Source organism: Onychomys torridus, chromosome 19, assembly GCF_903995425.1.
Source record: "Onychomys torridus chromosome 19, mOncTor1.1, whole genome shotgun sequence".
NCBI classification, from domain to species: domain Eukaryota; kingdom Metazoa; phylum Chordata; class Mammalia; order Rodentia; family Cricetidae; genus Onychomys; species Onychomys torridus.
This window is the reverse complement of record NC_050461.1, coordinates 908,587-920,710: the sequence shown is the minus strand read 5'-3', so window position 1 is coordinate 920,710 and position 12,124 is coordinate 908,587. Positions and strand designations below refer to the sequence as shown.

General features: G+C 35.6%; 1 protein-coding gene across 3 annotated transcripts in view; it reads left to right on the top strand.

Annotated features, from left to right (window-relative positions):
• Positions 1 to 12,124, top strand: part of Ascc3 (activating signal cointegrator 1 complex subunit 3) — a 310,799-nt gene that overhangs the window by 183,703 nt on the left and 114,972 nt on the right. For all 3 annotated transcript variants that reach the window (XM_036168670.1, XM_036168671.1, XM_036168672.1), the window contains 4 exons: positions 594 to 760; positions 1,510 to 1,655; positions 1,775 to 1,895; positions 5,216 to 5,358. In XM_036168670.1, coding sequence (XP_036024563.1) covers positions 594 to 760; positions 1,510 to 1,655; positions 1,775 to 1,895; positions 5,216 to 5,358 — 577 coding nt within the window. The remainder of the gene's footprint in view (positions 1 to 593; positions 761 to 1,509; positions 1,656 to 1,774; positions 1,896 to 5,215; positions 5,359 to 12,124) is intronic.

Sequence of the window (12,124 nt, the reverse complement as noted above, 5' to 3'; positions counted from 1 at the left end):
TGTTACCTATAGAAAATTTCAGTCTAAGAAATTAATTTAACCTTGCAAATAATTCTGTTCTTAACAACTGCCCTAACAAAATAACACTTTCCCTAAGCAAATAGATTTTAAAAAAAAAAATAGTGTCATATGAAGTTATACATGACTGTAATCTTAGGCAGGAGAGCTAGTATTGCAAGTCCATCCTTGGGTGCATACTGAGTTCAACTTTAGCATGGGTATGTGAGATCCTATCTCAAAAAGCAAAAAAAGAAAAAGGGAGGGAGGAATGAATGAATAAGATGTCTGTCTGTTTTACTATGTAGACAAGGAGATAACAATTCATTTTTATAAAATAACATTAGTAAATTGCTTTATGTATAATTAAGCAAAGCTTGGCACATATAAGTTGCATGTAATTGATTTGAGTTTGTATGTGCTTCCATATCTTTTATTGTTTGGCTTTCTGCATTAATGCAATTGTGACACTTAAGAAAATTTCAAGTGCATTGGGATAGAGTAGTTTTAACTATTTTAAAATTTTATTTCAAAAGAGAGTTTTTAGTCTGTCCAAAATTATATGTTTACTGAGGATCAATTTTATTTCTCTCCAGAGTTATTGAATTGACAGGGGATGTGACCCCAGACATGAAATCCATTGCTCAGGCTGACCTTATTGTCACAACACCAGAAAAGTGGGATGGAGTCAGTCGAAGCTGGCAGAATAGGAACTATGTTCAACAGGTTACTATTCTCATCATAGATGAGATCCATCTGCTTGGTAGGTACCACTCAAGTAAAAATAGAATTTCATGAAACTTGACATTCTTCTATTATTATAATTTCATTGACAAGTATTTGTAAATAACTGTATATATTCTTGACATATAATGTGATGTTTTTATTTTCATGCAATGTGTAATGATTAAATCATGTTAAGATATTTGTTACCAACTATAGTCCACTAGGTCTCTTGAACTTATTCCTTCTGTCTAACTGAAGCTAAAAACCTTTCCAACATCTCAGGTTTCCCATCCTCTACCAAACTACTCCCATCCCCTGGCAAACTCTATTTTTTCTCTTTATTTCCTTGAGGTTTTTTGTTTGTTTGTTTGTTTGTTTGTTTGTTTGTTTTATTCCACATAGATCATGCAGTTTTGTCTCTCAGTTCATGGCTCATTTCTCTTATCATAATGTCTTCTGATTCATCTATGATGTAAATGACAGGGTTTCATTTTTTTATTGTTTTATAATATTTCATTGTGTGCAGTGTTTATTTTATTCATCTGTAAGTGAACACTTAGTCATTATTTGCCTATTGTGGATAATAATATAATGGACACTGAAGTATATATAACTCTTTGACATACTGATTTCAATTCCTCTGAATATCTACACAAAAATGAGATTGCTCATGAGTACAGTTTTCTCCCCCTGCTTTTTAAAGTAATCTTTCTATTCTGACTATGTGCCTGCAACAGCTAGCATGGATTTATTAAACGATTAATGTTCATTATTCTTTATTCTTAGGGGAGGAGAGAGGTCCAGTTCTAGAGGTAATTGTATCTCGAACCAACTTTATTTCATCACACACAGAGAAGCCTGTTAGAATAGTTGGACTGTCCACTGCATTAGCTAATGCCAGAGACCTTGCTGACTGGCTCAACATTAAGCAGGTATGAGGAAGAGTGACAGATTAGTTATTCAGCAACAGTTTCTTATGCTTAACTTTATAAAGTTGTGATGCATCCTTCAGCATAAAAATTGTAACCTGTTTCTTTTTCATGTTTACCAGATGGGTTTGTTCAACTTCCGACCATCAGTTCGCCCAGTTCCTCTGGAAGTCCACATTCAAGGTTTCCCGGGTCAGCATTACTGCCCACGCATGGCTAGTATGAATAAGCCTGCATTTCAGGGTAAGCATCAGATTCTTGGAATAAAGTAATAAGCATTCTCTGTAGATAGTAGCTATTAAATACATTCAAAATCATTTGAGTTTCTGTGAACAAAGCTATCTATATCACCCATTGAGAAACATAAATAATTGTTGAATTATGTATGGAAAACAAGAGGTATTTTTTTTTTCATTTTACATACCAACCACTGTTCCCCTTCCCTCCCCTTCTTCCATTCCCTTCCCCCATCTGCCCCCATCCCATCCCCCATTTATTCCTCATAGAGGGTAAGGCCTCTCTTGTGTAGTCAGCACAGGCTTGCATACCAAGTTGGTGCAGGACTGAGCCCCTCCCCCCTGCATCAAGGTTGAATCAGGCATCCCACCATAGGGAATGGGCTCTAAAAAGCCAGATCATGTAGGGACCCCACAAACAGATCAAGCCACACATCTGTGACACACATTCAGAGGGCCTAGTGTGGTTCCCTGCAGGCTCCCCAGCTGTCAGTCCAGAGTCTGTGAGCTCCCACTAGCTCAGGTCAGCTGTCTTTGTGGTTTCTCCCATCATGAGCTTGACCCCCTTTGCTCCTATAGTCCCTCATTCTTCTCTTCTCAAAATGACTTTACAACAGAATAAGATACATACGTTAGTAAGTAGATGATTCTTAGTATTACACACCCAAGGTGTTGTTTGTTAAGTAATAGCTTAAACAAATGATAATGAGCAATAATTTTCAAAAATTGTGATCTTAACATTTAACGGAAAATATAGAATGTGTGGATAGTTCATTAGCCAGAGTATCAGTTCCATAGTTACCTTTGCCTTTGCTGACGACCAGGCCTCAATTCCCAGCACTTCATAGCAGATTACAACTCTAGTTCCAGGCCATCCTGAAGACAAATGTCTAAACAGTCTTATTAAATAAAAAACACACCACCAGATATAGGGGTGAAAACCTGAGAGATTGGGGAAATAGGGAAAGCCACAGCTAACCTCACCTTACCAACTCCACAGCTTCCAAAAATGAGCTACTTCCTGTTGACCCATGCCTTTGTGCCTTGCTGTTCTGCCATCTGATTTGCTCTCTCTGTCCAGCTACATCACTTCCTCTTCCTGCCCATCTCTGTCACTTCCTGTCGGTCTATACAGACCTCCATGGTTAACTAGTGGTGGAATTTAAGGCATGTGCCATCATACCTGGGTTTGTTCCTAGTGTGGCCTTGAACTCACAGAGATCCAGACAGATCCTTGCCTGCCAAATGATAGCATTGAAAGTGTGTGCTACCATTGCCTGACTTCCATATCATGGCTGGTTTTTCCTCTGATCTCTAGGCAAGCTTTATTTATTAGAGCACAAATAAAATATCACCTTACCATCTTGCCTCTGCAAGTACCCGGCACGCATGTGATATGCACACATACAAACATAAGTAGACAAACACTCATATACATATAATAAAAATAAATAAATCTTAATTTGAAACAACTTGGACAATTCATTACTTTTAAAAATTTTGTTGGTTTCATGTTTTGTTTTTCATTTTTCCTTTTTTAACAAATTAAGCAAACAGAAGCATGGGAATATACCCCAGTTTTATTGAAACATGTTTCATTTAGACTACAGAAGGAATATTTATTGTATCAATTAAAAGTAACCTCCAAAATAAATTCTCTCCTGTGCACTGCTGTTGATTGTGAGGTGATGACTTTTTAGCTGCCGTAATTAGCCTATGACAGAAGCACAGTATTGATTGTGGGCTGGAGACCCATCGTGGCAGTTCAGATTATTTACACCTCCACAGAAGCATTGTACAAAATCACTAATGAACAATAAATCTGCCATGAGCTGCTCAGCCACACCTGTTCTTGCAGCAGTAAAACACATTAAAGGTTGAGGTTTGGAAAAGAAACAGATCATTCATGATTGTCTATATAAATGGTACCAGTATTGCGGGAGTGTGTGTTTTAAACATTGTATTTCTAAGGTGATTTATTACAGATTCATCATTTATATTTTTAGGATTCTAATAAATTGTGAATGATGAAAATAAATAAAGATAAATGGGTTTATTTTTCATGGTATCTATTACAGAAATTCCTTATATCTGTATAGAGAATGGCTGCTTGCTATTACAGAAAAAGAAGCATTTACATTGTGTAAATTGTAAGTCAACAGTAAAGACCTGCTTGCTGTTAGATATGGAATCAGTTCAACCCTATCCTTATGAATTATATGTCAGTCCTAGAGTGATTCCTAGACTTGTTCGAGTTTGGAAATGGGATTTGAGCTAGCCTAACTTCTATTGTGGTATATAGTCAAAACTGATTTCTTGGCCTATAAAAAGAGGTTTTGCAGCTAACAGTTTAAAAAAAGAAATCAAAATAAGAGGAACTTATTCTTATAAAATGTTTAAATATTTTGGTTTTAATTCTTTAGCATTTAAGATGTTAGAACTCATTGTAATATTTTTAAGTAAAACAAGTTGTAGTGATTTTTCTCCTCTACCTTCAACCCCCTCTCTCACTGTTTTGAAAGAGCTACTTAAGTAAAAATTCTTGTGCCATTTTGCTACTTTCTTAAACCTCATTTCCAGGTATTCCAAATGGTTTATGTGCCACATTAAGTATTTCTTTAAAAATTAATTATTCCTTCTTATTGTTCTTACCCAGGCTTCAAAGTGCCAGTTTCTTCTGTGTGCCAAGTGGCTGTACCATTCTCAGATACACATCAGGCACTTAATCTCCATAGTAGTCTGCTGTGCTCTCCTCTCTCTTGAAGCTTCACACATGTATTTCAAAATTCAGAAGGAAACTTTCTTCTCATTTATCAGTTATTTATTGTTGCACTTTATCTACATTTTTTTATCTACTGATAACAGAAAAATAGGAGTGAGTGAGTGTGTTTGTGCGTGTGTACGTGTGTGTGTAGTTATTGTTGTTTCTTGGGCATTTTCATAACTCTGCAGTGCTTGCTTAGACTCCGTAGATCTCAGGATTATTTACCTCTAATATCACTTAGACAAACTGAACAATAGAGAGAACTCAGTGGTAAGACTCTGTGTCTTTGTATAGCTTAGTGGAGACTCTCAGCAGTGTAGTGCCTCTTTCCTTGGTATGACCTCAGGAGTGATAAATAAAGCTTCCCATGCTAGGCAGTGTTCTGTAGAACTGTGGACAGCATCTTCCTGTTTCCTGTCCCCTTCCCAGTATCTTGTCGGACCCCTCTACTACCTAAAATAATACTAAATTCCATAGCCAAATGAAGAATTCCCATGAACTACATTAGTTTTCATGTCCATCCCTTAAGTAGCTTAATATTTCATTCTCACAACTTTCCGCAGCAATTAGAAGTCATTCTCCAGCCAAACCTGTTTTGATATTTGTCTCATCAAGGCGTCAAACTCGACTTACTGCTTTAGAGTTGATAGCTTTCCTGGCTACAGAAGAAGACCCAAAACAGTGGTTGAATATGGATGAGCAAGAGGTAAGTGAGTTTCTTTTTCTTTTTTTTTTTTTTTTTTTGGTTTTTCAAGACAGGGTTTCTCTGTGTAGCTTTGCGCCTTTCCTGGAACTCACCTGGTAGACCAGGCTGGCCTTGAACTCACAGAGATCCACCTGCTTCTGCCTCCCCAGTGCTGGGATTACAGGGGTGCGCCACCACTGCCCGGCGAGTTCCTTTTCAAATTCATACTGTACTGTGATAGAAGTTATGTACTTAATTATGTTTACTTTAATTCTATAATAATTAAGAGAAAAGAAGGAGTACATTATTGTGCTATCTTAACACAACATTATTAATATTTATATACATTTCCTGTGATATTCCCAGTAAAACATTTACTTTACATATCTATGGTCATACCCTTTATTTAACATTATCATGATTAATATTTTATATTTAAATGTTTTCAAAATGTTTTAGTATTTCTTGCCCTTACATAACTTACAATCAATTTTGTTAGATTAACTTTAGAAAAACGTATCACATGATCATTATTTAAAACTTAGTAAATACTAATCAGTAAGCTTTAAAATTACCTTTACATATTTAATTAATTACACTTTGTCCCTGTACAGGTTTATTTTACTATGTAACTATAACGTAGTTTTCTCTTCATATAATTAAATAATCAAGTTTCTTTATTGTAGTTTATTTCTTTAGAACTATTTTCCAGAGAACACAGTTACTACTTTTGTTATGGTGATAATTGATTTCTCAAAAAACTGTACTGATTGAAGTAGTCAACCTTGGTGTAAGAGAGGCAAGGCTTACTCATTTATTGTAATTTATTAACACTGAATGAAAGCTTATCCTGATGTTTTAATCTACACCTTGATTTTTTTGTAGATGGACATGTTTTCATATATTTATTCACTGGTTTCCTTTTTCTTTTTTGTCTCTTCATTTTTTTTATGGTCTTTTATCTTTTTCAGTATATCTTAAAGATTTGTTGAGCCTTACAGTTACTTGAAAATATCTATATGAAACTTTATATTACATAACTTTTCCTACATGTGTGTATGTTATTATGTATATATACTAATCTACTCCTTAATTATTTTTGCTTGTCTTTTATCCTTTACAAATTGAAGATTTTTTCCTTTTAGATTATATTATATAGTCTGTGTAATTTGGTCCTTATTGTCCCTTCTGATGTTTATAGGTATTCCTTCTCTGTTTCATAGATTTAAATCATAGTGACTTCCCTTTTTAACACTTTTCCAGTTTATATTTTCTGAGACAGAATTATGATTAAGATCAAGGAAATAGGTTACCTAATTGTTGTATCATCTTCCCTTCCCTCTTCATTTCCTCTTTTTTTTGTTCATATCCTGAAGAAGTGTTTCAGACCCATCAATCCAGTCTGAAAAGATTGCACAATTCTGCCTTTCCTTTTCTCATGGCCATTTAGAGTTCAGGTCTGTTGGATACACTGTATATGCTATCATAAGCAGGTATTGCAAAGTGTTCTAAGTTCCACAGATGATTTTTTTCTGTACTAGTGAGCATTTATCTTTAAGATTTCATCACTACTTTCTTAAGGTTGTTTATATGTATATACTATGCAAACATATAAGGTCAAAATAATTTTTTCTGTGTTAATTTCTATGTCTAAGGAAAGTAGATATTACTTGGAAAGTATTATATGAAGCAAGGTGACTAAGACTCAGAAAGATTAAAAAAGCATGTTCTCCCTCATACAGGATCCTAGTTTATCCTTTTTATACATATATATTATATGGGAGGAGACTGTGAATGTAGGTATAGGCTTTATAGTGAAGGAGATCTCAAGAGGGAACAAAGAGCTATTGAGGAAAGGGATGGGGTAGCGCGGTAGGACACAAGAGACAAGACAATAGGAGTGTGTTAGAAAGGTGAAGGAGGAAGCAATAAAAGGCAGGGGAGAACCAACAGATTGTGTTTGAAGATGCTATAAGCTAATAATGTTTGTATTCATATTTAAGAAATGCTTTAAAAGTAACCTGTTGTGCCTACAATAATATCACAATATAGGAGGCAAATGCTGAAAAATAGATAAATTAACTATTGATGGTTTAGTGAATGGGCAGCATTTATCTCATCTTAACCTTATTTCTCTTTTGTTTTATCCCTAAAAGTATTCCAACTTCAAACATTTCTTTGAAGTCAGGGTATAAAGTACATACCTACTGAGCACTATTTAGGGTGTGTGTTCAAAGTACATGGCTCTGCATTTAGCACATATGTGACTTGTATTAGTTTAAAATGTGAATGTCATGTGTTCCTCCTTGCTAGAGTGTACTTCTTTTATTTATTTTTTCTAATTATGATATCTAAGAAAGTCTGTATAGCTCAGCTATTGTGGATAATTGTGTTGTAGTGTTGTTCCACTTAGCACAAAAATTTATCACCATTGATAAGTAGAATCCATAGCATTTTCTTGCGTGTTTTTTTTTTTTTCCTGGTAAAATTATAACAACTGGAAATTTTATCATTTCCACATGTCTTGTCTCATCCAGTCTATGTCAATACAAGAAAGCCCTGCTTCATCACTTACTCTTTTTTTTCCCCTTTTCATTTCTCAAGACAGGGCTTCTCTGTGTAACAGCTCTGGCTGTCCTGAAACTCACTCTGTAGACCAGGCTGGCCCTGAACTTACAGAGATACACCTGCCTCTGCCTCCCAAGTGCTGGAATTAAAGGCGTGCATCACCATCACTTAATCTTTAAAATAAAAAACAAACAAAAAATTTTAAATGAAGTTTTCATTGAGTTTGCATTTAGTTTACTGTGTGGTTCAATTTGAGTATACCTAAGCATACATAAGTAGGTGTTTCTGTTATGGAACCCCCATATAATTAAATTAAATTAAATTAAATTAAATACTTTAATTAGAGTTTATATTGCTGTGATAAAATATCATAACCAAAAGCAGCTTGGGAAGTTAAGGGTTTATTTTATCTTACAGTTCAGGCCACACTCCATCACTGAGGGAAGTCAGAGTAGGAACTCAAGGCAGCAACCTAGAGGAAGGAACTGAACCAGAAGCCAAAAGGAATGCTGTTTGCTGGCTTGCTCCTTGGGGCTTACTCTAGCCTGCTTATATAGCTCAGTACCATCTGCCCCAGGGATTGATGCCCTGGCATCAGTCATTATTCAAGAAAATGTCTATCCATTTCCCTCCATATAATTTAATGGAGACATTTCTCTATAGAGCTTCATCTTCACAGACATACTCCAACTGTGTCAAGTTGACATAGAACCAACAGCACACTACTTTTCTATATTTTTAATGTTTGTAGGGGATACATTCTGGAGTGAAATGTTAGTGGCTTATATCATGAGTGCTCTTTGTGCAGTATTGTCTTGTGACCAGACATGGGTAACTAGCATTTGAAGAAGGCTGGATAAGCATAGTAGTTATCTTGGCAACTAAGTGGCACTCTGTTGCTGACACAGCAACCTCCAAGTCATTCTGCAGCTGAAGAACTACTTTCTAGGTGTCTGGGGAAGAGGCAGTAGTGAAAGGAAAGGAAAGAAAAAAATCAGAGCATGAATAGAACATGGGTAAGAAAGATGCATGAGTGAAATTTCTTAGCAGAGGCAAAAAGACTGATTTATTATCTTGATCCAGTACTAACTCAAAGGAAAGAGTTAAGACTCAGAGAGACAACTCCAAGTTTGTCTTTCCTATGAAATCCTACTGCAGCTAGAAACCCCAAAGCAACATCCTTTGGATTTGCCAGGATGAAGCCTTTTACAGCATTTTCAAGAGTTTCTGGGAATAAGCTACTCAGTCACTTGGATTCTTACTGAGAGCATCCACTTTTACTAGCCTCAAACTTTCATTGAGTCTTTGCACTGTTCTCTCAGACTTTATGACAAAAAGAAAATTTTGATTGCTTGAATTTTAATCTGTGACATACATCAGGAAAAGAAAATACATTTTTGTCTTATGTTATAGAGTAGTGCAGGTTCACTACATAGTTCCTTTACTGCCCAAATTTATTAATTTTGTATTTTCCCCAAGGCCTACACTAAAAAGGGGGGAGGCTTCCAAACCCTATAAATTGTCATCAAATAATCAAAACATCCTTATCGATGTGTCCCCTAGAGGGACAACTCAACTAGAACTTCCATCGTGGGCAGCAGTTAACATGGAGACCTACATTTCTGTTGGTTTTGCTGAGCTGAGTTAGAACTCAGGGTCTTCTTGTGCACTCTCCCCTAAGGCACACCCCTGCCCACACAGTTCTACTGTCCTTCTTGGTGTTCTTTACTGTATTTGCTCCTTTGCTGCCACAAAATATCTGACAAAAACAACTTGAAGAAAGGAAGGGTTTGTTTTCATTCACAGTGTGAGAATTTAGTCCATGGTTGCAGGGAAGGTGTGGCCACAGGATTTGAGATGGCTGGTCACATGAGTCTGTATTTAGCAGAACCAGGGAATGGTTACATGTTCCTTCCATCCAGTCCAGGGCCCCAGTCTGTGGAATTGTGCCACATGTTTTGGTTGACTCTTACTTGTTCAGTTAAACCCTTCTGGAAATGCCTCCATAGACATATACAGAGATATATTTCTGGCAATTCTAAATCCAGTCAAGTTGATAATGAAAATTAAACATTAGTCAGTAGACTAAACTATAAAAGTCACAGATAATATATTACATTCAATAGTAGAGAATAGTAAAAGGGGATAGAAATTTAATGGTTTAAAATGTATTGGTACATATGTGAGGCAGCAGCTAAGCAAGGGTAGGGGGCAAATTGTTTCTATTTGCCACTTTTCCAGGCCAAAAATACTTAGATTATTTATCTGCTCTACCATATGTCACCTGGATGTGTTTTTCCACAAGCTGATAAGCTAATCTAGAGTGCCCAAAATGCATGTCCATAAGAGACTAACAGCTAGATTTTTATGTATGCTTAATTCATAAAGTTATAAAGTCTTTGATTATTTTTTAAATAGATACAGAGAAAGTTTATTTCTGCCTAAACTTTTATTATATAACAGCTTAATTTCATAAAAATCAGGAGGTCAAATGATATTTTAACTATGTTTTGTTTTTCCATCAAGTAGAACAAAAACATCAAATACTCTGTGTAGATATTTCAGTTGTTATTATTATTCTAAGCAAATTATTAATCTCATGGATATTACCTCTTAAAACTAGCAAAGCTAAGAGTCACAGGGAATGGAATAAAAATATTATGATGTTTATTAGCTGAGATTTCAGGGAGTATACACCACCATGGCCACTTGGCTCTTGGAACATGGTTCCAGCAGCATACAGAGAGAATATTATTTTTCAGTAGTGCACAGCATACTTCATCTTCCAGAGTTGCACATAACCTTTCTAAGATACTATCAGCTGCCACATTTGCATTCTAGCAATGAAGGAGATAAAGACCAGTGACATTTATTCATTGTCTTATATTTTTATCTCGATAAAGTGAAAGTCAGCACCATTGTACAAGATATCATAATTATCTTCAGTTATGTCTTTATGATATGTCCAAAGCTGTGATAGGTTAGGCAGGTAGTAAATGAGAAGTATATCCCAAATTTATCTTATACAGAAGAGTGATATCCTCTTAGTAATAGGCAGGGTCTAGATAAATCTCACCACCAAATAACTCTGGTTTCTGGTAAAGAACACTTCCTATGATGCTCATTAACCACTTCAAACTTATACCTTTCTTGCCACCTGACATACTTTAACACTCTTTCTAGGTCCTTACTGTGTGGTAAATCCAATAACTATGGGACAAAAGAATACATCATCAACTTTATTTTACTGTGTACATTAGAATAACTTTAAATATCCATTTATGATCTGCAACTTCAGTTTCAAGTCCCTGAGGTGTTTTATAAGCATCAAGTTTTCCTTTTCCCCACCTCAAAATGCCCATTAAAGTTACAGTTCTGTCAACTAGATAATAGATAATATTCAAAATGAACTGAGAAATGTTATAAATGACTTAACAAATATTAGATATTTTTATGAATATCTGTATGTCACCTAGAAAAAGTTACCAGACACATATAATTTGTGAAGATTGAACCAGGAAGAAACAGAAAACCTAAGCAGGTCAGTGAGAAATAACCAGATAACTAGTAATTATAAGCCTACTGTCAAAGAAAAGCCCAGGACTAGATAGCTTCTTTTCTCAAATTTAGCAAGCATTAAAAAAACTAATACCAGTTCTCCTGACACTTAAGAGGAAGAAATTCTATCAGCCAAGATTAGAAGGTAAGTCTTACCCTTGTAGAAAACCATATAGAAAGCTACATACATCGTGAACATGGATGTAAAAATGATCAACTAAATACCAGCAGCACATTAAAGAGTTTAGTTCAGTTAACTTCATGTAGGGAAACGAAGACAGGTAAGGTAGATCAGTGAGCATAATATAGTACTTCATCAAAATGAGGGCAAAGCATGATCATCTCAATGCAGAGAGACTATTTGAAAATGAAAAGATGAGTGTAGAAGAAACATGCCTCCTATTTATAACTTTTCTTGAGGCATTGTGAACAAACATTTCACCTCAGATAGGACACTGCCCACATACTGAGTAAACAGTCCCATCCAGGTCTAGATTGAACCATTGAGTTTAATGGGATTAATTCCATGGGTATGTTTAATGTGTTGCATAAGGAAATTGTATCCCCCAAAATCCTACCACATGAATGCTGATGCCTCACAAAGGCTGCATCCTAGGAGCTCCTGTACAGTTACAGACAGCTCTGCCCATAAGTCTCTCCT